The sequence below is a fragment of the Panthera leo genome, chromosome E2 (assembly GCF_018350215.1).
Source record: "Panthera leo isolate Ple1 chromosome E2, P.leo_Ple1_pat1.1, whole genome shotgun sequence".
Classification (NCBI taxonomy): Eukaryota; Metazoa; Chordata; class Mammalia; order Carnivora; family Felidae; genus Panthera; species Panthera leo.
In genome coordinates this window covers 50251902-50277758 of record NC_056693.1, presented here as the reverse complement: position 1 = coordinate 50277758, position 25857 = coordinate 50251902, and the positions used below count along the sequence as shown (strand labels likewise).

General features: G+C 38.5%; 1 protein-coding gene across 3 annotated transcripts in view; it reads right to left on the bottom strand.

Moving 5' to 3' along the window:
* Positions 1–25857, bottom strand: part of CNTNAP4 (contactin associated protein family member 4) — a 253150-nt gene that overhangs the window by 175020 nt on the left and 52273 nt on the right. For all 3 annotated transcript variants that reach the window (XM_042919722.1, XM_042919723.1, XM_042919724.1), the window contains exon 3: positions 2291–2484. In XM_042919722.1, coding sequence (XP_042775656.1) covers positions 2291–2484 — 194 coding nt within the window. The remainder of the gene's footprint in view (positions 1–2290; positions 2485–25857) is intronic.

The following is a 25857-nucleotide window of genomic DNA, read 5'->3' as shown; positions in this document are numbered from 1 at the left end:
CCTGGGTGGCTCAGTCAGTTAAGCGTCCAACTTTGGCTCGGGTCATGATCTCACAGTCCGTGGGTTCAAGCCCCACATCGGGCTCTGTGCTGACAGCTCGGAGCCTGGAGCCTGCTTTGGATTCTGTGTCTTCCTCTCTCTCTGCCCCTCCCCTGCTCGTGCTCTCTCTCTCTGTCTCCTCAAAATAAATAAAGATTAAAAAATTTTAAAAATGAATAAACAAACAAATAAATAAATAATGAAAAAAAGATTTGGATGCTGAGATGACAGGTTGGAAGGTACAGCCTCTATTTTCAGGATGTTCACACTCAAAAGAGGAAGAGAATGAATAAACAAACAAATCAAAGCACAGCATAAAAAATAATATTACCTTGGCAAGTAATTATGATAGATGCCATCTGTCTTTACATTGATTAGTTTGGATTGGTTAAGGATATCATTATGCCTCTATGTCACCCTGAGAACCTCACTTTTTTTTTTTAATTTTTTTAATGCTTATTTTTGAGAGAGAGAGACAGACAGACGGACAGAGACAGAGTGTGAGCAGGAGAGGAGCAGAGAGAAAGAGACACAGAATCGGAAGCAGGCTCCAGGCTCTGAGCTCAGCTGTCAGCACAGAGCCAGATGCGGGGCTCGAACCCATGGAATGTGAGATCATGACCTGAGCTGAAGTTGGACGCCCAACCGACGGAGCCACCCAGGCAGCCCTGAGAACCTCACCTTAACAAGAGTAAGCAAAGGAAGGCAAGTGGTGTGGTCTAGGTTTGACTTGCCCCAAAATTGAATAACGGAGAAATAATTTTCATGGTTGATGTATCATGTTAAGAAATGTCAAAAACGTACATTTTACTTAACACATCTATATGTTAGCATGAATTAACCTCTACTTATCTAGTTTAAAACCCAATACTTAATTTAGAAAAAGAGTAAAGGATGATCCAAACACCTAGTTAAAATAAATACCTCATTAAGCTTTCATTGTTATTGGTTCATAATTACTGTTTATTTTATCCCTAGTTTGAATGGTTCTCATGAAATTAATTCAACCGTAATATCCAGTTTTTCTCGCTCTTCTACACTTCAGCTTGCTTAGGATTTTAAGGCAGCTTTTCTTAAAAATGCTTATAGGCAACTTCTTCCAGCCCAACTGTTGTTCTCTCTAGAGAAAGACCTGGGTTACTTCTTCTCAATTCAATTTACATCAATAAACACACATTGAATGGCCACCAAATGCTTCAGAGACACAAAGGTGAGTAAATCGCAGTCCATTTCTTCAATGAGTTGATAATGTATGACTGAGTTCTAGGAACTTTCAAAAGAGAGGCAATTGACTGATCAAAGAAAATTATCATTATGTGCCCAAATAGGCTTCTAAATTATCTGTGTGCTAAGAATGATGCTTCATTAAGTTACTCATTTTCTCTAGTTCCAGCAGCTCAGCCAGAGGAAAAGAAAAAAAAAGAAAGTTCTTTGACTGCAGCACGTTGTCCCTGGTCCATATAAGATCCAAACCAATACCCTTCTCCTAGCAAAGAAGTCCTTTCTTCACCACCAAGCAAACAGCCTACAGCTTCCTTCTTCCACCAGGTGTTTATATGTGATCAGCCAACTACAAATACCACCCGCCATATTGCAAACTGCCTCCTTGTCAGTCTGTCTTAAGGAGCCATGCCCCTGCCAATAACATGCAGCGTTTTACACACTTACACACTTTTAACAGACTAGAGAATGGTTTATATACAAATCATATATATATGTTTATATATACAAAACATATACAAAACATATATGTTTTATATATAAAAACATATATATATGTTTATATCATATATAATACTCCAAATATTATATATACCAACCTCCAAATACTAGAGAGAGAAGGAGATGTTCAGAAATCTCAGAGGCATCAGAGGAAATAAAAGGAAAAAATTCTGTCAACCAACCTTAAATGAAGACCATGCAAAAACCACTAGGTTATTGGATAAAACTTAAAAACAAATGACAGGTTTTATTTATTTCTTAGACTTCCACGCTAGGTAGTGGACAAGTAAGATTTTTTTTCAGTTTCTGGGGTCTCTGAGATAAGTTCACTCACCTTTAGTATTTTCAAAAGTTATACCATGAAACAGAATAGGAAATGAATATTAATTCATTTTTCCTTGAAAAATGCTTTCTAAGTAATTCCCAAGATTCTGTGTCTCAACTTAGTTTAAGAGATTCGTAAACAACACATAGGGATGACTCTGCTTCTTTTCCCTGAGAGACTATGCATTCTGTTAAAGAAACATACCCAGATGCTGTCTTCTTGTCGATATTGTTTCCAGTTCCTGCCACTATCACTGAACATCAGGAGGTAGCTGGTCACCCAGTTGGAGCTCCCATATCCCCCTTGGGTGGCCACAGCGGTGATCTCCATTCTCTCTCCAAGGTCAATCTGCAACCACTGGTATTTGTTTGACACAAGTGGAGACCAGCCACCAGCTCCTTTTATGAAAATAGAAACAGAAGACAACGGGAAGAAGATTAGTTAAAAATCTGTTATTGGATAGAAATGCCAGTAAGACTGTATTCCTGTATGGAATTTAATAAAGTCAAATTTCCAAAATACGAAACTTCTCATAATTGTAGAATAATACAGAAAAACAAGAATTTAGTATAAATGGATGAAGCCTGTGTTAATTATGTTCATTTCTAGGTGTTATAACTCCCAACACGGGGTAGAACTGAGATTCTACTGAATGTTCAAAGTGCTTAATTTGACAAGTGGACATTCGTGTCTACACTTGGAACTAGGAGGGTTACTGCCCACACACATGATTAGGTGATGGTTCGACCTTCAATCATAGTTCACGCTGTGGCATAACTAGAATACTACCTGTGGTATCTGATCATGTTTAGACTTCCTGGAGAAAGAAGTATAGCATAAAGCCTGCAAATACAGATGGTCAAAAAGGATAGTCCCTATCCTCACTGTGTTGACGGGTTTATAGGAGGGACAGACATTGGAAACCATGCTTGAAACACAAATGTTAACGGTGAGGCACGTGCAGGAAACAATAATACAACGGATGATGGAGGAGAGTTCTATCCAGTAGAAAGTTGGAACTGGCTGGCAACAAGCGTAGGAGAGGCCATTAAACTTTCAGGAATTTTGCAAGCTGACTGCTGAATATAGCCACTTTTACAACGGACCATGGTTGGAGTATTTAAACCACAGAAACTGGCAAACTCTACAGATCAGCACCCATTCCCACCCCAACCAATTCACCAACACACCACTGGTTCTATCCTGGCCGGGTGGGGAGGTGGGGTAAGGGGGGGGAGGTATGAGGTGGGGGAGGGGCAGTCAGGGAAAAGGTCCTAGAGTAAGGTGTGCTTGAGCATTCAAGAGTGAAAAATAGGAACCTATTGTATATTCAAGGAAGTGTGGGTAGAGCCGAACTTACTGTGTTTCCTTTTACTCACTGCACACCAGAATATTAGAGATGTGACTACTGGATGTCTTGTTAAGATGTTTCATTCTTCCAGTTAATACAAAAAAGCCTTATTTGGGGACTTTACTTATTTTAAGTAATATTCACATTGATAATTATGTAAGTAATACGTAATCATTGTAAAAGGCATGAAACAGGGTTTAACGCATTCTTAAATCCATAATCATCTAATATTCAGTATCTTTTCAAATGTAACATCTAATATATAACACCCCAAGTAAGAATATTAGCACATGTTTTCTTTCCCACATTCTTTTGCCACCACCTTGAGGCTGTAAGCCCAACAAGGGAAGTGGGCAGATTATGGATATAATCAGCTGCTCATGAAAGAGAGCAGACCATCCTCTATGTAAGGCTCAAAACTGAGTCAATACAGTATATTAAAAAGGAATTATGTGACAACAACATCCTATCCTGATGCTATAATGCTAACTCCTACTTGTATTAGGGTATGATTACCAAGTTATTCACTACATTGTCTTTAGAATGAGACTTTTTTTTTTTCAAATTTCCTTTTTTTCTTGCAAGAAGTCATTGTTCAAAAATGTCTTCCATTCCATACCTCTCTCTTTTTCATCCAAAATATTATACATACAGTAATTTTGGTTGGCTTGTTTTTACTTTTAATTTTCTCTATTTGCCCTTGAAGAACCTGTGGTTTGGGCCAGTAACCTGGATGGGTGGAGTTCTGTCGGCCACCAATACCATCTACTACGTTTAGGTTAGAGAAGAATACTCTCGTATTTTGAGCAAGACGGTTTGTTGGTAGACACATGCTCTGGCTGCATTTTTGGTGTCTTGGTGTCACTTCTCCAGCACAGCTCTGCTGTCCACAAGGGGCACCTCTTACTCTCGCAGCCTGTTATCTATAAGGAAGACTGATCTGAAGACATCTTGAATTATAGCCTGCCACAAATAACTCAGGAAATTCCCGAACCCTCAGTGGGAGTTGTTCCCACGGCATTATTTTTAAAGCCAAGCCAACTCTTCCTCCATATTTCACTGCTCAGGATGTAATGAAACTCCAGCCTACCTTTTCTACTTATTCTACTGTGGTAAAATTCACTTAGTATTTATTGAGCAAGTGAGTACTTTGTGTCAGGCATTCTGTGAAGACATAGTTATTTAATTCTCAGAGCCACCTATTGAATAGAGGATAAGTCACATACAGAGAGTCTGAATACCTGGCTGTCACCTGCAGAGCAGGAAGAGGCATGGTGCTCTTAGCCAGGACCTGCCGTGCCTCTCATGTTGTTATGATCAATGGGAACTGGAAGCTCCCAATGGATGTAGAAAAGATGGAGCTGAGAGAGGTAGGGGAACCCTAGAATTTAGCTACCGGGCGGTTGAGCCAATTTTCCTCCCTCGAATTAACAAAGACCGTATCTCTGAAGTACGGGGACATGACGGGAGGGGTGAATGGGTAACTATTTCCCTCTACTGTCCTTTCTAAATCTTACTATTCTTCCTAAGGATCTCTCCAAGTTTGGAAGTTGAAAGTTTCCTGAGGTCTAATGCTAACCAAGCATCCTCAGTCCTCTTATACTATTACTACTGCCTATCTCTCTGTTTTTTTATCATTTAAAAAAAATTTTTTTTAAGTTTATTTATTTACTTTGGTTGAGAGAGAGAGAGTTGGGGGGGGGGGGAAGGGCAGAAAGAGAGGGGAGAGAAAATCCCAAGCAGGCTCCTCAATGTCAGCACAGAGCCTGACACAGGGCTTGGTCTCACCAGCAGTGAAGTCATGACCTAAGCCAAAATCAAGAGACAGAGCCACCCAGGCACCCCATATCATTGTTTTATACATAGAAAAGTTGGAAAAGAGTGAATGAAGGGCCCCCGGCTGGCTATCATTTTAACCTGACCTTTCGACATTCGGAATTTTATCTATATGTAGCTTATACCTCTGGGAAAATACTGATTATTTTGTGTCTTGCTCTTTCTAGTTAATTTCAATGGTCTATACACTTTTTCAATATAGAATTTCATAATCTTTCTCTAGCATTTTGACACTCCTTGATAGACCAGTATTTAAAAAGTGAGCACATGAGAGGTGCACAGTAAGGAAAAAAGAATCAGCATGATTCTGGTGAGTTAAAATTGGATCATCAATTCTCATCAGGAGAAAGAGGCACCTCTCACTGACCGCTCCCTCTTCCCAGCACCGCTCACTGTTACGGCTGCACTACCCGACTTGAAACATTCGCAGTTAATTGACCTTGAACATTTCAATTTCTCACCTGTGGTGAAAAGGTACTACTGATATGCAAATTAAGCTATATCATTAAAGAGGTACACCAATAAAGTCATGGAAATTCAGATGCTCCTGGGCTTTACCAAGTGAAATCGGCCCCAGGGAATCCACAGATTCCCCACAGGGTTTGAAGCTGTTTTAGCTCTGCAGATGCACATGGTCTAAGTGTGTGATGGAGTGATATCCTTGTTCTGATTCTAAAACAAATGTCGAAGAGGAATATGGAAAATGCAAACTTCTAGGTATAGATATAGGTACAGATATAGGTAGAACGTGACTTACTTTGGTACTGGCAGCCTGTGGTGACAAGTAGGAACAACAGACATGAAATAAAAGCTGACGTTATATTAGAACAGCCGTCTGGCCACTACCAAACCACCCAGCATTCCGGAGCCATGCTATTGTCGTATTTACTTTTTTCATGGAAGAAATGAGGGCTAACTCCAGCCAACGGTAAAGTCTGAATTACTCTAAAATAAAAGAATTCCTCACTTTATTTATTAATCAAACCTTTTAGCTGCTGGTCAAGTATTATTCATTCTTAATGATGCTTTTAATATGCCCATGTGTTCACCATTACAGTAGGCCAAGACCTACAGACCAAAGACCATCTCTTTAGAACCCCCACCTCGTCCATGGTTACTGACATGTAACCCACCAGATAAAAACAAGAGTCTTGTCCCCTCAGCTCATTTTCTTCCTATTCCACCCTCCTTTTTCTCCTTCTTTGGCCTCATCACTGAGACTTGGCATAGTAAAGTGTCATAAATCTATCCAAACAAAAACACTTGTTGACTCTTCGCATCACAGCCTGAAAACTCACATTTAAAAACGAAAATCCTCCCGACTGGTGAGACTTTTAAATTAAATGTCGTAGCACTGCTCTGAGAATTAATTTCAAAAAGCATATTAAAGTGCCTATTGATTTCTCTCACATACAGCAAGCATGTGGGTACATGGCAGTTGTTACTTTTTGAATTATAGAACAATTATTATTACAATTGACTCCAAATACAGATTTATGATCACAGCACTAAATTCAGCTCTGAAAATATTTAGTTCCTGAATGACCACAAACACAGCATCTCTTGCCTACCAGTTCTATTTATTTTTTTTAATTTTAAAAAAATGTTTATTTATTTTTGAGAGAGACAGAGTGTGAGTGGGGGAGGGGCAGAGAGAGACTGAGACGCAGAATCTGAAGCAGGCTCCAGGCTCCAAGCTGCCAGCATAGAGCCTGATGTGGGACTTCAACCCACAAACTGAGAGATCATGACTTGAACCGAAGTTGGGTGCTTAACCCACTGAGGCACCCAGTGGGTGCCTACCAATTTAAACCATTTAAAAGTTCCTGGGGAACTTGCTTCTATAAAATATGTGGCTGTGAATTATAGGGAAAGAAAAGCAAACTATAAATGGTCTGTGCCTATTGTATGTCAAATACTCTACTCTAGAAATTTTAGTTACCATATTAAGCTTAATTACTAAAATTATCGAGTGAAATGAAATGTTTTAACACCTCTTCTTTTCAAATAAAACTTAAAAAAATATTTACAGAGGCTGAGTAAATTTTCCTAATATTATGCAAATTAAATTTTTCCAAATGTTATACAAATCACTTTAATGTGGATAAGAAATTACTTATTTTTAAAATAATTTAAATCTCAGTGAGGATCTCATTTTAAAAGTCACTTCCTTCTCAGTTCTTTACCCCTGAAAAAATTATACAACTGTCATTGCCCATAGTGGTTAATTTTATCCCAAGAATATATCTAAATTATAAATTCAATATTATTTATTTTTCTTTAATTTTTTTAAACATTCATTTTAAGTAGGTTCCACGTCCAGTGGGGGGCTTGAACTCAGGACCTTGAGATCAAGAGTCACATGCTCTACCAACTGAGCCAGGCAGATACCCTTATTCAATATTATTTAAATATAAGTAACTGCCTGGCTGAATTATAAATTTAATATCCATATATCCCATTTGCCAGATATCAATAATAATTACTTCTGCTCATAGAGACACATCTTACAATTTCGGGAAAGTGAAAAGAAAAATTGAAGAAAAAAATACTTTTGGTTGAAGCCTTAAAATAGAGAAAATAATCACCTCTATCCCCTACTAATATTAAAAATGACATGACTGCCATTCCTGGTGGTCATCAGGGAGATGATGTGGCATAGAGTTTTGTCAACTTCGTAAAAGTACAAACTGCTCAGAAAGAAGGAGCCATATTTCTTTCCCAATATTTAAAGTGTAGAAAGACACAAATGTTCAAGGACACAAAGCACAGTGAACACAATTGAATGACAGTCCTAGCCACCACTAGGCCACATACATTTCTACAAAAATGATTGGCTTAATTAAAATTGTCACAGGAAAGCTTCCTTCTAAGATAATTACTTTTTTTTCACATGTCAACTAGATTTCCCCCAAGAGTCTAAATTTGCCCGGATCATTTTGATCTTGACATTACATTACAATAATGTAAGGAAACAAAAAGAACATTGTGCCAATATTTGCTTGGCTCCCTTAAATGGACTGCAGTGTCCCTGGGTCACCATGTAGAACTCTTAACAACTTTGTGTTGTTACCAGCTTAGTTTTTTGTCGGTTTTTTTGTTTGTTTGCTTGTTTTGCCAAGAAGAAAACACGATGCTATTGATGCTGTAATTTGCCGATCTTTTTTCACAGAACACTCTAGAATCTTGGCATTGCCTCCCCTGGCCCCAGGGATGGTGACAGGGATGGACGCATCACCTGAGCCAGGCTAGTGGCGCAATTCCAGGATTCTGTCGGGACTACTGAAGGAGAGATCCTTTTCTCCGCTCAGAAAGCTGAAAGGATGGGACTCGGGAATCAAACTGCAGCAGCGATCTTTTTGGAAAGTCTGCCTGAGTGAAGCCAACACAGAGGGAGGCAGAGGTGGGAGGTGAAGTGAGACGGAGCTCCGCTGGCACAGTCAGCGCCCGAGCCCATTCCTGTGCCTTCTAGTTCCTTCCACAGGGCATGAGCTGGCCCCTTCACTTGTGATGGACCTGCTCGGGTCCACTGCTTCAGCGATTCTCCTCTCTCTCCTGCCTCGTTATCTTTTTTTCTCTTTGATGGATCATTCCCACGGATGTACAAGCATGCTGTTGTTTTTCCTTCTTTTTTTTTTTTTTAAAGAAAAAAATCTTCTCTTGACTCTTCTGTACCTTTTTTTCTCCTTTTTATGTTACCATTCTTTGAATAAGATGTCCACACTCAAGCCCTGCAATTCTTCTCATTTCATTCTCGCTCCAGCCAACTCCAACCAGCCTTTCATTCTGTGCCACTCAACTGAAGCTGCTCTTCTCAAGACTACCAGAGAACTCCACGTCACCAAACCGAATGCTCAGGTTTCAGCCTTCCCCCACCACCTGGCCCACCAGAGACGTTTGAATATTCCGGCCCTTCCCAAGGCTTCGGTATACTTTGTTCACTTATTTTCACAAGAGCTCCTTCTCTTAATTTTCTCCTCAGCTTACTGGTCCTTCTTCCTCAGTCTCCATTGCTAGTTCTTTTTTTTTTTTTTAATCTCTTATCAGCTCTGAGGGTTGAGATGCTCCAGGGCTCAGTCCTTTGCCCTGGTTCTTTTCTGTCAACGTGCACTCCTTCATGATTTCTCTTGACCTCGTGGATTTAAGTATTACCCACATGCCAATAATTCCCTGAGTTACATCTCCACCCCACATCTCCTTCCCGAGCTTCATTCAACTTGATATCTGTAACATGTTCCAAACCAAACCTCATTCTCCCCCCCAGGCCTACTCTGTTCATACCCTTCCCCAGCCCAGTTTATGATAATTCCATCCTTCTGGTTTCTCAGAAGAGCAACAACAAAGAAGTCATTCTTGACTCCCCTCTTTTTCACCACATAACCATTCCAAGAGAAAATGTTACTGGTGCCGCTCACCTGTCCAGCATCAGACTATTTGCCCATCTTCATTGGTACTCCTTTGGCTCAAGGCACATGATTTTACCCTACATTCTTGCAGAAGCCACCGAAGGAGTCTCTCTGCTTCTTCCCTAGCTCATGGAGGCTCCATTCTCCATGTAACAGGCTTAAAATATTATCCCTGTGTTCAAAACACTGCAGTAAGTCTCCATCATACACACAGTGAAAGACAAAGTCATCGCTATATGGCCCACAGGGTCCTATGTGATCTGCCCCCTTATACCACTCCCACCCATGTCTGCCCAGCCTCTTCTTCCCAGTTCACTCCCCATCAGCAGCAAGGGCCTCCCTCCCTGAGGTTCTCTGCACAAACACCAGTCATTCTCCTACCTCCCAGTCCCTGCTGTGCGAAGTGATCCTTTCTGCCTGGAGTGCTCCCCTCTGAGATACACTGGGCTAACATCCCTGCCACCTTCGAGTCTTTGCTCGGATCTGATCCTTCCCATAGAGGCCTGTATCCCCTGACCTCCCTTGCCACAATTTTTCTTACCCAACAATACTGTTCCCATTTGTCTTACCCAAAAAAACTTTCTCATTCTTTGTGACAGGAATTGACATAGTATACGATTTCCTTTTACACATAGTATATGATTTTCTTATTTATTACATGTATTCTTTATCTTTTATCTTGACCTACTAGAACATAAGCTTGATGAGACCAAGAGTCTTTGCCTGTTTTACCCACAGATAGATCCTAAGTGTCTAGCACATGGCCCGACGCACGGTGGATGCTTAGTAACTATGTACTGCATAAAGGAATGAAATAAATCTGTAGCCATCCAGGTATAATAAGACTGTGTAAATTCATATACCAAATTAGTGGCAAAGTGGAAACTGGAGCCAAATGAGGTTTCTTTGCAGCGAGGTATTTTCAGTGAGGTTCTCAAAGAGAAAGCTCAAGTACGTACACACACACACACACACACACACACACACACACACACAGACTACCAATTGCCCCAAAGTTATACAGTTTAATCACTTGTAAACTACATTTCCTAGATGTACTTATGGCTTTGTTTTTGGATTTTTGATACAGTGAAAAAGATGCTTTTCACTTCATTTCCCCAGAAAGGCTCTAAATTAATAATACCTCACTCAGTTCTCTGAGGTTTCAGTTCTTTGCTGTTGATCTGTTTTTCCCTCGCGGCAAATTGGCAGACTGACTTTCCGTCCTACTTCATGTATTGCCAGAGCAAACATTTCTGAAATCTTTAATAATTCAGTGGATTGAAAAGTAAATATTTACACCCTTCCTCTGTTCGGGCATTTTGATTTGTATATTTGATTTGCAAATTTTGTGACAGCCAAATTTACTCTGGAAAGCTGGGAAAAAGTTATAAAAACACTAAATTCTGTGCCAGCAAGTTTTATTTCACTCAAATTAGTCATTTTAGGAAAATGACTTTTAGCACATGATGTCTAGAAATTCAAACGATAATCAGGACTTGCTCATGTTTTGCTTTCTAAGCCCATTATGATGCTTTTCTAAAAGTTTCGATTTAGATCTATTGCAGTGAGACAGGTCATTTCAGTAAATGACATCATGCATCAAAAAGAACATACTGACAATATCCCAGAGGTTTAAAAACCATTTTTTGCTTCCGTACCTTCCTTTTTTTTTTTTTTTTATCTTCCTTAGCCAGACAGAGATGATAAGCTGTCATGAGCCAAATGTCCTCATATCACTCCTTCTGGGTCAAAAAACTGAAGTCACTCTCTTGTACCAACAGACATCATTTCCACATAATGACTGCAAAAGGCAGCATTACTGGAACACAGTATATCAAAAAGGTAAAAAGTGCAAAACGAATCCCAAGCATTTGATTGATTAAATCATTTAATGCTTTCTCAGTTTGTAAAAAATGCTAAGACATATTAAGATAACATCATATTCCCAATTATGGAGATATGTTTACCTCTAGGCTTAGGTACTTTTGAGTTCAGTCTTGAATATACGTGCTTTATTTAATTCCATGACTTACTCCTTTTTAAGTGATACTTCATTGTGGAAAGTTTTATTTTACAAGCAGCAGGAAAAACTATTAGCGATGCTTGTGACCATGACAGTCTTAGCTTTTACCTCAGAAGCTTGACTAAACTTTACACAGGGTCCTTCCCAACTAGAAGTGCCTGACTTCCCTTTTCTTAGAGCATTTAATTTAGGAAACTTGCAACTATAAACCATTTCTCTGCCCCCTGAGATATAAATCTTCCTCAAGCCTCTTTCCAAGTTTATAATCCAAGAATGTCTTTCTCAAGGACCTGAGTCATCCCTTGAAATGCAGTCATCAAGAAAGTGCCTCATTTCCCAGTCTCTATGGGAGGGCATGAGTCTAATTTCTGTAATCGCCAATTAGCAAACACAAACACCTGATCACAATGACCAACTTCCCTGCCTAATGTTCTCCAGTACTTTTCTACTGGCTCAACCCAGGGCTTACAAACTCTATTTTGTTTCAACAGAGTTGGGTTCAATGTCTCTTCTCTATTGCAACAGTCTTGACCTTCATTGCTATGGTATTGAAAGTCTGTCTGGTCTTTTTACCCAATCCGTGCAATTATTCTTTTGTTTTTTTTGTTTTTTTTTTTTTTATCTATTATTGAAGTATAGTTGACATACACTATCATATTAGTTTCAGGTGTACAAGAGTGATTCAACAATTCTATACATTACACAGTGCTTACCACAGTAAACATAGTCATCATCTGTCACCATACAATGCTATTTCAATGTTATTGACTAGATTCCCTGTGTTGTACTTTTAATCTCCATGACTTTTTTCATTTTGTAACTGGAAGTCTGTACTAGTGTGATTTTTCTTTGGCAGGAGATAACTGGGAGTTTTTTAATTGGAACAATGTGTTTTTCATCTTTCTGTCTAATGAATTATATTCCCTAGAAACCATTCCACAATCAAAGTCCAGGAGGAGAAGATAAAGAGCAATGCTCAGAAGTGAATGAGGGTCTGACTAGAAGCTCACTTGAGGGATCCTTCATGGTAGTGACATCACCCAGAGATGACTGCACAGTTGTTCCATCTATTAACCAAAGAATGTCACAGCCAGCTTCATAGACTCTGAATAGCAACAAGAGGTGTCATGGGACTCCTTCAGCAAAAGGTGATGGCCTTGGCCAAGAAAACAATCAAGGGAGGGATCGGCCACTAAAACTGGCAATGCATTACAACAAACATGTAGGGTTAGGACCAACCCAACCACACTCAGCAGATATCACTGCCAGGTATAAAAGGATCCAACCAACGATCTTGTGGTAAATACCAACATGACAACCAACATATGCTGGGGGAGCTGCTACCCAGTCGTGCCCTGTATCATCTGAGTTCCTCATATGTCAACCATCATTTTGGAAAGAACTAAAGGAAAGATGAGGAAATCATAAAGTCTGATTTCAGGACAGGTCATGATCTCACAGTTCATGAGATCAGGCCCCACATCGGACTCTGTACTGTGAGTACAGAACCTGCTTGGGATTCTCTCTCTCTCTCTCTCTCTCTCTCTCTCTCTCTCTCTCTCTCCCCCCCCCCCACCTCTGCATCTACCCTTCTGTCTGTCTCTCTCTTTCTCTCTCTTCCTCTCTTTCCCTCTCTCTCTCCCTCTCCCTCTCTCTCAAAATAAATAAAATGAGCTAAAAAAAAGTCTGAACATTTATCTGGAAGGGATTGACACAATCAAAGGAGGCTACTCTACCCAGCAGTCACCAGAGGGCTTGAGGTGAACTGATTTGTGGGCATATATGGGAGTCTCTAAACTGAAAAGCAAATAGGATCACCCCCCACTTAAAACAATACTCACCAGTGCTAATGTGTTGACAATACTGAAAAAATATGTCGTGTTTCCATGTTATTCCTCAACTCACATAACCTGCAAACTCAGAGATCTGAAATTGGCTGAGAAAATCAGATCAACTAATATCCCAGATCTGAATGGTTAATGTACTGTGGTATCTTTATGAGTAAATGTTTAAGTGCCTAATATCCCCAAAGCTGCCGATTATACATTTTATGCAAAGTATGATTTTATAAAACTGTATGTGGATTGTGAAAAACAAGGCTATTTGCATGTGTAGATGGGTGGTCAACCAGGATGAATGCTTCTATCTGATTCGAAAAACATCCTGCCATATGTGCAGTAGATTCTGGACTCCAGATCTGCACTGTAGAGCAAAATCGCTCAAAATTCAGTAGGCATCACAGTAGTAACTGGTACAAATTAGACAGAAGCAAAAAAAAATTATATATATATGTAAAACATCATATATAATATATAATTATAATAATTACATTATAGTATATAAATATATATGTATATATACATATATATATACATATATATACACACACACATATATATATATATATAGTACACACACACACATACACACTGCTTTTAATGGATATAATGTTCCACAATAGCACGGGGCAGTGGGATGCAAATAGAATTTAGTGTCTGAAGCCAGCAAGTACAATATTCCCCTATGCACACATTCAATTCTAGAAATGCTTTGAGTTGCAGACCCTTTTGCTACACAAATGAATTGCTTCCTCTAACATCCAAGCACCCTAGCCAGCTCCATCTGGCTCCTGGCCTATGTACAAACAGAAGAGCACACAAGAGTTCTGTTTTTATGAAAAACACAGAGAAAAAAATATGCTCTTACGGGTTTTATGTCAAAAATGTGATTGGCCAAATGTGTAATTTGGCCAGCGATTGACATACGTTTGGATGTTTTGAGTGATGCTCAATTATTACAGGTGTTTTAAATGAGTTCTTTACCTCTTTATATACAACAAATCAAGGTTCAACATATTTAATTTGGGGATTGTGCTCAAACAGTGAAGAAAACAAACAGACGCAAGTGTAACAAGCCATTGCTGGCGATTTTTCCCATCAAGCACTTCTATTCATTAATCTGATTTTAACCTATGGTTATAAACTTGTGATTTTTGTCACTGAGAAAGAAATAACTTCTAAAATGACATGCCACTAATTGTTCCACAGGAGAAAGAGCAGGCAATTCCCCTGGATTGACCGAGATAAAAATCACCCCAGGCTGAGAGAGCAGGATCCAGTCTGTCAGGATGCGAAAGGTGGGGAAGTGGAGGCAGAAGAGGAAAAAAGCACATCATTTTGCTCTGTTTATCTCCATCTTATTTCTATTTGTAATGCATAATGGAAAGTTCTAAATTGTCCTTTTTGATAAAAAGAAAGTTGCCTCTCACAAAGCAACCTCATTTCCACTCAAACCAGTGAGGCCTTTCATACGATTGTCAGGCCACCTATCACAGTTCATGGCTCCCAATGTATATTGATCCACTGAGTCATAATAAAGCAATGCTTCCAGCTGGGAATGAGAGTTAATGCAAACATTTTCTAGATCAGAAAAGACGGACCCAAAAAAAAAAAAAAAAAATAGGTCATGCTTCTGCCTAGCCAATTTCAAATTGCTTCTGGCGATACTGTGAATCTTATCCACACCCCTGCATTTTTCACACACTCTGTTACTACCAAGGAGAATGGTAGCAACCAGAAAACAGCATCCTAGCAGAATCAGTTCAGCACATGCTTGTGATGACGGCTACAATAATTATAAAATGCAAATCCTTTTGATAAGCACAATGGAAAGTCAATTACCACCATGCACTTATATTGCAATTATTACTATTTTGCTATATTCTTTTCTGACAGTAAAAAAATAATAAGATCAATTTGCTGTTGTTTGGAATGTACCTTCAGAATTCAGAATTTTCCATCTTTGTTTTAAAAATTACCACAAAAGGGGCACCTGGATGGCTCAGTTGGTTAAGCATCTGACTCTTGGTTTTGGCTCAGGTCATGATCTCACAGTTTGTGAGTTCAAGCCCTGCATCAGGCTCTGTACTCACAGCACGGAGTCTGCTTGGGATTCTCTGTCTCCCTCTATCTCTGCCCCTCCCCCCCCAAACAAACATTAAAAAAATAATTTACCACAAAAGAATTTTTTTTTAACTTTTAATAAAAAAGAATGAATGAATGAATGGGGCACCTGGGTGGCCTAGTCGGTTAAGCATCCAACTGCAGCTCAGGGCATGATCTCACGGTTTGTGGGTTCGAGCCCTACATCAGGCTCTGTGCTGACAGCTTAGAGCCTGGAGCCTGCTTCGGATTCTGGGTCGGCCTCTCTCTCTCTGCCCCTTCCCTGCTCCCACTTCCTCTCTTGCTCTCTCAAAAATAAATAAACATAATTTTTTTAAAAGTGAACGAATGAATGAATGAAAGGGGTAGAGGGAAATTTTTGTAGGTGATGAAAAAATTTATGGCCTTGATTATGGTGATGGTTTCATGGATGCATTTTTTACAATTTTTTTATTTGAGCACAGTAGACACAATGTTACATTAGTTTCAGGTGTACAAGATAGTGATTCAGCATCTGTATATGTTATGCTGTGCTCAGCCCAAATGTAGCTACCTTCTGTCCTCATACAACACTATTACACTACCATGAATTATATTCCTTATGCTATACCTTTTATTCCTGTGACTTTTTCAGTCTACAACTATAAGCCCATACCTCCCACTTCTCTTCACCCATTTTGCCCATCTGTCCACCCCCCTCCTTCTGGCAACCATCATTGTGTTCTCTGTATTTTATAGGTCTGATTCTTTTTTGTTTGTTTATTCATTTGTTTGGGGTTTTTTTAGATTCTACATATGAGTAAATCACATGGTATTTGTCTTTCTCCATCTTATTTCACTTAGCATTATACCTGCTAGGTCCATTCATGTTGTCACAAATGGCAAGATCTCATCCTTTTTTATATATATACACATATACATATATACACATATACATATATATACGTGTCACACATATATATATATATACACACACACACATACATATATACATGTATATATGTATATGTGTGTGTGTGTGTGTGTATATTGTGTATATATATATATATATATATATATATATGACATCATCTTTATCCATTCTTCTCCTAATTGGACGCTTAAGTTCCTTCTATATCTTAACTATTGTAAATAACGCTGCAATGAACATAGGGTGCATATATCTTTTTAAATTAGTATTTTCATTTCCTTTTAGTAAATACCCAGTAGTGGAATTTCCAGATCATGCAGCATTTCTATTTTTAATTTTTTGAGGAATCTCCACACTGTTTTCCACAGTGGCTATACCAATTTACATTCCCACCAACAGTGTAAGAAGGTTCCTTTTTCTTCACATCCTCAACAACACTTGTTATTTCTTGTCTTTTTTTATTTTAGCCATTCTGGCAGGTATAAGATGATATCTCATTGTAGTTTCGATTTCCATTTCCCTGATTACTAGTGATATTGAACAACTTTTTTTTAGTGTTTATTTATTTATTTTGAGAAAGAGAGAGCACGAGCATGCAGGGGAGGAGCACAGAGAGAGGTAGACAGAGAAGCCCAAGCAGGCTTCACGCTGTCACTGTAGAGCCCAAGGTGGGGGCCTGAAATAAACTGTGAGATCATGACCTGAGCCAGAATCAAGAGTCAGATGCTTAACCAACTGAGCCACCCAGGTGCCCTGAGCTTCTTTTAATGTGTCTGTTGGCCATCTGCATGTCTTCTTTGGAAAAATGTCTATTCAGGTCCTCTGCCCATTTTTTAAATGGATTGTTTGGTGGTGGGTCTTTTTGTTTGTTTGTTTGTTTTTTGTTTTTGTTTTTGTTTTCAGCGTTAAGCTGTATACATTCTTTATAGATTTTGGATATTAACCACTTATCAGATCTATCATTTACATTCTTTATAGATTTTGGATATTAACCACTTATCAGATCTATCATTTGCAAATATCTTCTCCCATTCAGTATGTTGCCTTTTTGTCTTTTATTAATGGTTTCCTTTGCTGTGCAAAAGCTTTTTATTTTAATGCAGTCCCAACACTTTATTTTAGCTTTTGTTTCCCCTGCCTCAGGAGACATATCTAGAAAAATGTTGTTATAGCCAATGTCAAAGAAATTACTGCTTATGCTGTCTTATAGGATGTTTATGGCTTCAGGTATCACATTTAGGTCTTTAATGTTGACTTTGCTTTTGTGCATGTTGTTGGAAAGTGCTCAAGCTTAATTCTTTTACATGTGGCAGTCCAGTTTTCCCAGCACTACTGATTGAAGAAACTGTCTTTTTCCCCATCGTATATTCTTGTCTCCTTTGTCGTATTTAATTGATCATATAATTGTGAGTTCATTTCTGGGCTCTCTATTCTGTTCTACTCATCTAAGTGTCTGTTTCTGTGCCAGTGCCATACTGTTTTGATTACTACAGCTTTGTAGCATACCTTGAAGTCTGGAATTATGCTACCTCTAGCTTTGTCCTTGTTTCTCAGGATTGCTTTAGGCGTTCAGGGTCTTTTGTGGTTCCATACACATTTTAGTACTATTTGTTCTACTTCTGTGAAAAAATGCTGTTGGTATTTCAATAGGAATAGGTAATTTAATTGCATTAAATTGGTTGTTTTGGGTAGTATGGATCATAAGTGTATTCTTATCTCCAAACTCATCAAGTTGTAAACATTGAATATGTACAGGTTTTTGTATATCGTACCTCAAAATGGCTTATAAAAATTGGCAATTTGTAATTTCAGGAAATATGAATGCAATATTTCCAGAGTCAGCGTGGCTCAACAGTCAACCATAAATGTCAACAACTTTGTATTTTATTTAAATGCACTGATTTTCAGTAATCAAAAACCTCCCAACAAACAAAAGTGCAGGGCCAGACAGCTTCACAGGCAAATTCTACCAAACATTTAAATAAGAATTAATACCTGTTCTACTCAAACTATTCCAAAGAAGAGAAAAAGAAGGAAAACTTGCAAGTTCATTACATGAAGCCAGTATCACTCCGATATCAAAACCAGATAAAGACATCTCCCTCCCTCCCTCAAAAAAAGAGAAGTATAGGCCAAAATCTCTGATGAACATAGAAAATCCCCAACAAGATACCAGCAAACCACATACAACAGTACAGTTAAAAAAAAATCATTCACCATGATCAAGTGGGATTTATTCCCAGGATGCAAGGGTGGATCAATATTTGCAAATCAGTCAAAGTGATACATCACATCAACAAGAGAAAGGATAAAAACCAAAAAACCCTATGATCATTGCAACAGATGCAGAGAAACCGTATGACAAAGTACAACATCCATTCATGATAAAAAACCCTCAACAAAGTAGGGTTAGGGGGAAAACACTTCAACATAATAAAGTCCATATATGAAAAAACCATAGCAAACATCATCCTAAGGTCAAGAACAAGACAAGGATGCCCACTCTCTCCATTTTTATTCAACATAGTACTGGAAGCCCTAGCCCTAGCAATTAGACCAGAAGAAGAAATAAAAAGCATCCAGATTAGCAAGGAAGAAGTAAAACTTTCACTATTTGCAGATGACATGACACTATATAGAAAAAACTCAAAAGACTCCACCAAAACACTACTAGAACTGATAAATGAATTCAGTAAAGTTGCAGGATATAAATCAATTGTGCATAAATCTGTTGCATTTCTTTACACTAATAATGAAGAAGCAGAAAGAAATTAAGAAAACAACCCCATTTACAACTGCACCAAAAACAGTAAGATACCTAAGAATAAACCTAACCAAAGAGGTGAAAAACCTGTACTCTGAAAAACTATAAACCACTGATAAAAGAAATGGAAGATGACACAAAGAAATGGAAAGGCATTCTATGCTCATGGACTGAAAGAACAAGTATTTTTAAAATGTCTATACTACCCAAAGCAATCTACACATTTAATGCAATCCCTATCAAAATACCAACAGCATTTTTCACAGAACTAGAACAAAAAATTCTAAAATATATACGGAAGCACAAAAGACCTCAAATAGCCAAAGCAATCTTGAGAAAGCAAAGTTGGAGGTCTTGTAATTCCTGACTTCAAGTTATATTACAAAGCTGTAGTAATCAAAAGAGTAGGACATTGGCATAGGTCAATGGAACACAGAATAGAAAACTAAGAAATGAACCTACAACTATATGGCCTATTAATCTCTCACAATAGGAAAAAGTCTCTTCAACAAGTGGTGTTGGGAAAACTGGACAGCAACATGCAAAAGAACGAAACTGGACCACTTTCTTATATCATATACAAAAATAAACTCAAAATGGATTAAAGACCGAAATATGAGACCTGAAGCCATAAAAGTCTTAAAGAGAGCAAAGGCAGTAATTACTCTGACATCAGCCATAGCAACATTTTTCTAGATACGTCTCCTGAGGCAAGGGAAATAAAAGCAAAAATGATCTTTTGGGGCTACATCAAAAAATAAAGCCTCTACACAGCAAAGAAAATAATCAAAATAACTAAAAGGTAACCTAAGGAATGGGAGAAGATAATTGCATATAACATATCCAATAAAGAGTTAGTATCCAAAATATATAAAGAACTTATAAAACTCAACACTCAAATTAAAAGCAAAAATGAATGGGACCTCATCAAGATAAAAAGCTTCTGCACTGCAAAGGAAACAATCAACAAAACTAAAAGGCAACCCACGGAATGGGAAAAGATATTTGCAAATGACATATCGGATAAAGGGCTAGTATCCAAAATCTATAAAGAACTCACCAAACTCCACACCTGGAAAACAAATAATCCAGTGAAGAAATGGGCCAAAGACATGAATAGGCACTTCTCTAAAGAAGACTTCCAGATGGCCAACAGGCACATGAAAAGATGCTCAATGTCACTCCTCATCAGGGAAATACAAATCAAAACCAAACTGAGATATCACCCCACACTGGTCAGAGTGGCTAAAATGAACAAATCAGGAGACTATAGATGCTGGAGTGGACGTGGAGAAACAGGAACCCTCTTGCACTGTTGGTGGGAATGCAAACTGGTGCAGACGCTCTGGAAAACAGTGTGGAGGTTCCTCAGAAAATTAAAAATAGATCTACCCTATGACCCAGCAATAGCACTGCTAGGAATTTACCCAAGGGATACAGGAGTGCTGATGCATAGGGGCACTTGTACCCCAATGTTTGTAGCAGCACTCTGAACAATACCCAAATTATGGAAAGAGCCTAAATGTCCATCAACTGATGAATGGATAAAGAAATTGTGGCTTATATACACAATGGAATACTACTTGGCAATGAGAAAGAATGAAACATAGCCTTTTGTAGTAACATGGATGGAAGTGGAGAGTGTTATGCTAAGTGAAGTAAGTCATACAGAGAAAGACAGATACCATATGTTTTCACTCTTATGTGGATCCTGAGAAATTTAACAGAAGACCATGGGAGAGGGGAAGGGGAAAAAAAAAGTTACGGAGAGGGAAGGAGGCAAACCATAAGAGACTCTTAAAAACTGAAAATAAACTGAGGGTTGATGGGGGGTAGGAGGGAGGGGAAAGTGGGTGATGGGCATGGGGGGGCATCTGTTGGGATGAGCACTGGGTGTTGCATGGAAACAAATTTGACAACAAATTTCATATTAAAATAAATAAATAAATTTTTACATTCCAAAAAAATAACACTCAACGCCCAAAAGATAAATAATCCAATTAAAAATAGGCAGAAGAAATGAACAGACGTTTCTCCAAAAAAGATACCCAAAAGACACTTAAAAAGATGCTCAATACTACTCATCACCAGGGAAAAGAAAATAAAAACTACAATGAGATATCACCCCACACCTGTCGGAATAGCTAAAATCAAAAACACAAGAAAAAACAAGTATTGGTGAGGATGAGGGAAAAAACGGACCCTCTTGCCCTGCTGGTGGGAATGCAAACTGGTGCAGCTGCTGTGAAAAACAGTATGGAGATTCCTCAAAAAGTTAAAAACAGAACTACCCTATAACCCAGAAATTGCTAATCTTTCCTAATCTAAGACTATTCTTAATCCTTAATATCCTTAAGCTCTGATTAAATGGTAATTTATTGGGACACTTGGGTGGCTCAGTCGGTTAAGCATACGACTTCGGTTCAGGTCATGATCTTACAGCTCGTGAGCTCGAGCCCTGCATCAAGCTCTGTGCTCACAGCCCAAAGCCTGGAGCCTGCTTTGGATTCTGCGTCTCTGGCTCTCTCTGCCCCTTCCCCACCCGTGCTCTGTCTCTGTCTCTCTCTCAAAAATAAACATAAATTTAAAAAAAAACCACTAATTCAAAGGGATACATGCACCCCTATGTGTATAGTGGCATTATTTACAATACCCAATTTATGGAAGCAGCCCACACATCCATCAAATGATGAATGGATAAAGGGGTAGGATATATAAAGTGGAATACTACTCAGTCATAAAAAAGAATGAAATCTTGCCATTTGCAGCAACATGGATGGAGCTAAAGTATAATGGCAAGCAGAATAAATCAGAGAAAGACAAATACCATATGCTTTCACTCATGTGTGGAATTTAGGAAATAAAACAAATCAGTAAATGAAGAGAGAGAGAGAGAGTGAGAGAGAGAGACAAATCAAGAAACAGATTCTTAACTATTGAGAACAGAATTACCAAAGGGGGAGGGAGAGGGAATGGGTGAAAGAGGTGACAGGGATTAAGAAGTACATTTGTTGTGATGAGCACTCAATGATGTAAGGAATTACTGAAACTAACATAACACTGTATGTTAACTATACTGGAGTTAGTAAAATAAATAAAATATAAAATTAAATAAAAATAAAATAAAATAAATCAGTTATGCATCTGTTACAGATCTTTCCTGTAACAGATGCATAACTGAGTAGAAGAATATTGGGTCATGTTATGCACCCTTTGTACAATTTTTAAGTCCACCATTTTTACAAAATTATATGAAAGCTTGATCTAAACTTCTAGCACTTTACATTCCTTTCTCTAAAAACAGGGACAATACAATGGTATGAACATTATATGGAACTCCCAGGTAATCCACAAATTGAGTTGTAATAAGAAATTCATGATTTCCATAATTGAGAGATGATTCTTTCAAAAAAAGGAACAAAAGCTTTTTGTTTTTGCTAGACTGACATCCTGTATCTTTAGAACAGAAGATTTGTCTAGGTCAATAAATGAGCTGAGAAAAACCCATCAGGAAACATCTCTAGATCAGAAGTCATGACCAAATCACTTAGAACAAACCCTTCCTTCTTTAGCTCATTTCCTTTCCTCAGCCCCTTTGGCCAGCCTTTTTCAGTATCCTTCATAGAGCTCCCTTTCTCTACTTTTGTTTAAAAGCTAATACAACTCTCCTCTTTAGCTTTCATTCTCAATAAACTGCATTTCTCATTGCCTATGGCTGCAATGATTAGTTTTTTGTTTTTTGGATGATGATGCCTAAATCTTTATTTTTAAGCTCTGACTTTCCTTTGAAATCTGTATCCCAAATCCTGAATGTTTCCTATAGATCTATTCATGGATGCCCTATAGATAACTCCAGCTCAACCTTCCAAAAATGGATGCCTTACCTCCTGTCAGAACCAGATGGCCACATCATTCCAATCTTCACTCAGACTGAAATCTTAAAATCACTTCTAATTATTCCCTTTCAATAACAGAAATAGAAATTTCTATATGTGTAGAAATTGCCAAATCTGGTCAATGTTACCTCTGAGGCGATTTTCATTACAGCCTTTGCCTTTTCATGATCCCTGCCTTGGTTTGAGCCCTTGTTATTTCAACCACTCCATTAAAAACGTACTTTCTATATTTATTTGTTAGTTGCTTAGGGATATAATCTTGAATTGAGTAAATAAGATAATAAAAAGAAATGAAAGCATTTTAGAGATTTTAGTGGGGTGACATTGGCAGGGCTTGGTCACCTGCGGGTACCCCTTTAGATATCGGATGTTGGGAGGGCGAGGAGAAGCTTATAAAATCCAGGATGATGGCTTGGAAAACTTTCTAGATGGTGATGCTGACAGTAAAGTCATCAGTGGAAGGGAAATTTGTTAGAGTAAAATGGAAGGAACAGGAATCCCGAGGAAGCACGAAAGATCTAGGATGCTGTGGAGTGATTCGTGTTAGAACAGAGGGGCAGCTCTTCCAGGGTCATGACAATGAAGGAAGCAAGACCAGTGGGATTTGGCTACATTTACAGGCTTTGGAGAGGAAGACAGGAAATTGTGTTCCTGCCTGATGTCCTACCCTTCTGGAAATCTTTAGTATGTGCCTCTTAAAGAACCAATCTATTTTTGTCATTGTTCCCAGAATTGGTTTAGTAAAAGCAAGCTGAATAATTTTTTCTGGTAACAAAAGGAATCTTTCTAGGCACGTCATTTAATGCAACTTCAATTCGGCATTGGAGGCACTGGGGCCTCATAAAACAGTGCAGTTTTCTATGAAGTCTATTCTCATTCGTCACAATTTTGCTTGAATGCTATGTACTCCTCTCACACAGCCAGGAGTCTCTTTCCTCCACCTGTCTGTGGCGGCTCAAACAGCACCTCTCCCGCAGTCTGGCTGGCTGTTTACAAGAACTTTGTAATATGAAAGAATAGAGCTTATATATTTGTTAAATTAATAACTAACAGTCAGACTCCATATTAGAATACCATTGTCACACTTAAGTCTGACCTTATAAAAACTTTTGTGAGCTGGTCAGACATAAAAGGGAGGCTTGCCATTAGCTGAGCTGTTACTGTTTGAATATGGGCAAACTCAGAGTGACATGAACTAAATTAGATGGTGAGGTGACTTCAGAAGGTCAAAGGTCTGTAACAGTTTTGCTTTCTAGTAACAAAGGAAAAATGATGGACTTTTTTAATGAGCAAAGTTGACATTTCAAAGGATCTTAAACTCTTTTTTGCCATTTCTTGTATAAGAAATAGTTCTGATTAATTCTCACCAATCTTTTTTTTTTGAATATCTGAAATGTGTCTTGAATTCCAATGAACAAATGAATATTTGGTGAATACTGATTTAATAAAGTATCTTTTTTTATTTTTTTAATGTCTATTTTTGAGAGAGACAGAGTGCAAGTGGGGGAGGGGCAGAGAGAGAGAGAGAGAGAGAGAGAGAGAGAGAGAGAGAGAGAGAGAGAATGAATATGAAGCAGGTTCCAGGCTCTGAGCTGGCAGCACAGAGCTCAACACGGGTCTCGACACCACGAACTGTGAGAACCTGAGCCGAAGTCGGACACTTAACCAACTGAGCCGCCCAGACACCCCCTTACCAGGAATCTTTTATGTTGCTCTTGGGTTCCTGCTCACCTAAAATTAAATTCTTGTAGTTTACGTGTAGTTACCAAGTGGTAGATTTTATGTTTTTGAACAATATCAACACTATTAAATTTTCCTCATACCTTTTACAAATAGGAAGAAGGCAGAAATGAAATGTCAAAAAACTGAATCTGGGAGGGGCTATGAAATTTAGGACATTTCTAATTCTTAATTAGAACTATGAAAGCACAAGGAAATAGAAAGGTACGAAATATTACCTTCTTTTAAAAATCTCTAAATGCCATCCCTCATAACAAAGAATATAGAATTTATCTCCCTAATCACAGAGACTGGTTAGGGTTTTCCGTATTGGATCACACACAAGTTTTTCAGAGAAAACTACCGTATACAAAGGAATGTCAATATCACTCTGATCACCACCATGAATACCCACAATCAGGGGACCAAGTGTGATCACTGTACCTATCGGTGCATACAGAGTCAAAATAAATGCCAGGAATGACTCAGGGTCACCAGCTATAAATAGAAGTTGCCCGCATGTTCTACGATGTGCTTCCTTATCCTCACTCATTTGATTCTCACAACAAGCCTATGAGATGAAAACTATTATATTTCCTACTTTAGACAAGAAGACACTGAGACAAAGGGAGGTAGTCTCCTGTGAAAGGTCACAGAACTACACTAAAATCAGGCAAAGCCTCAAACACAATCGACTCCAGAGCCTGTTCCTCATCACAGATGATAAGTCTTCCACCTTCAGGAAGTCTGCTTTTTGTGAAACAGTATGCAGACACGTGAGCAGGTGATGCATATTATACGAGGACTTGAAACAGGATATACACTAAAGATGTTTAGGATCTAGAGAGTATTGCTGGCTGAGTGACTAGGGAAAACAGAAACATTCCACTGAGGTTCTAGGGTCGGGTTCTGAAAGGTCAAA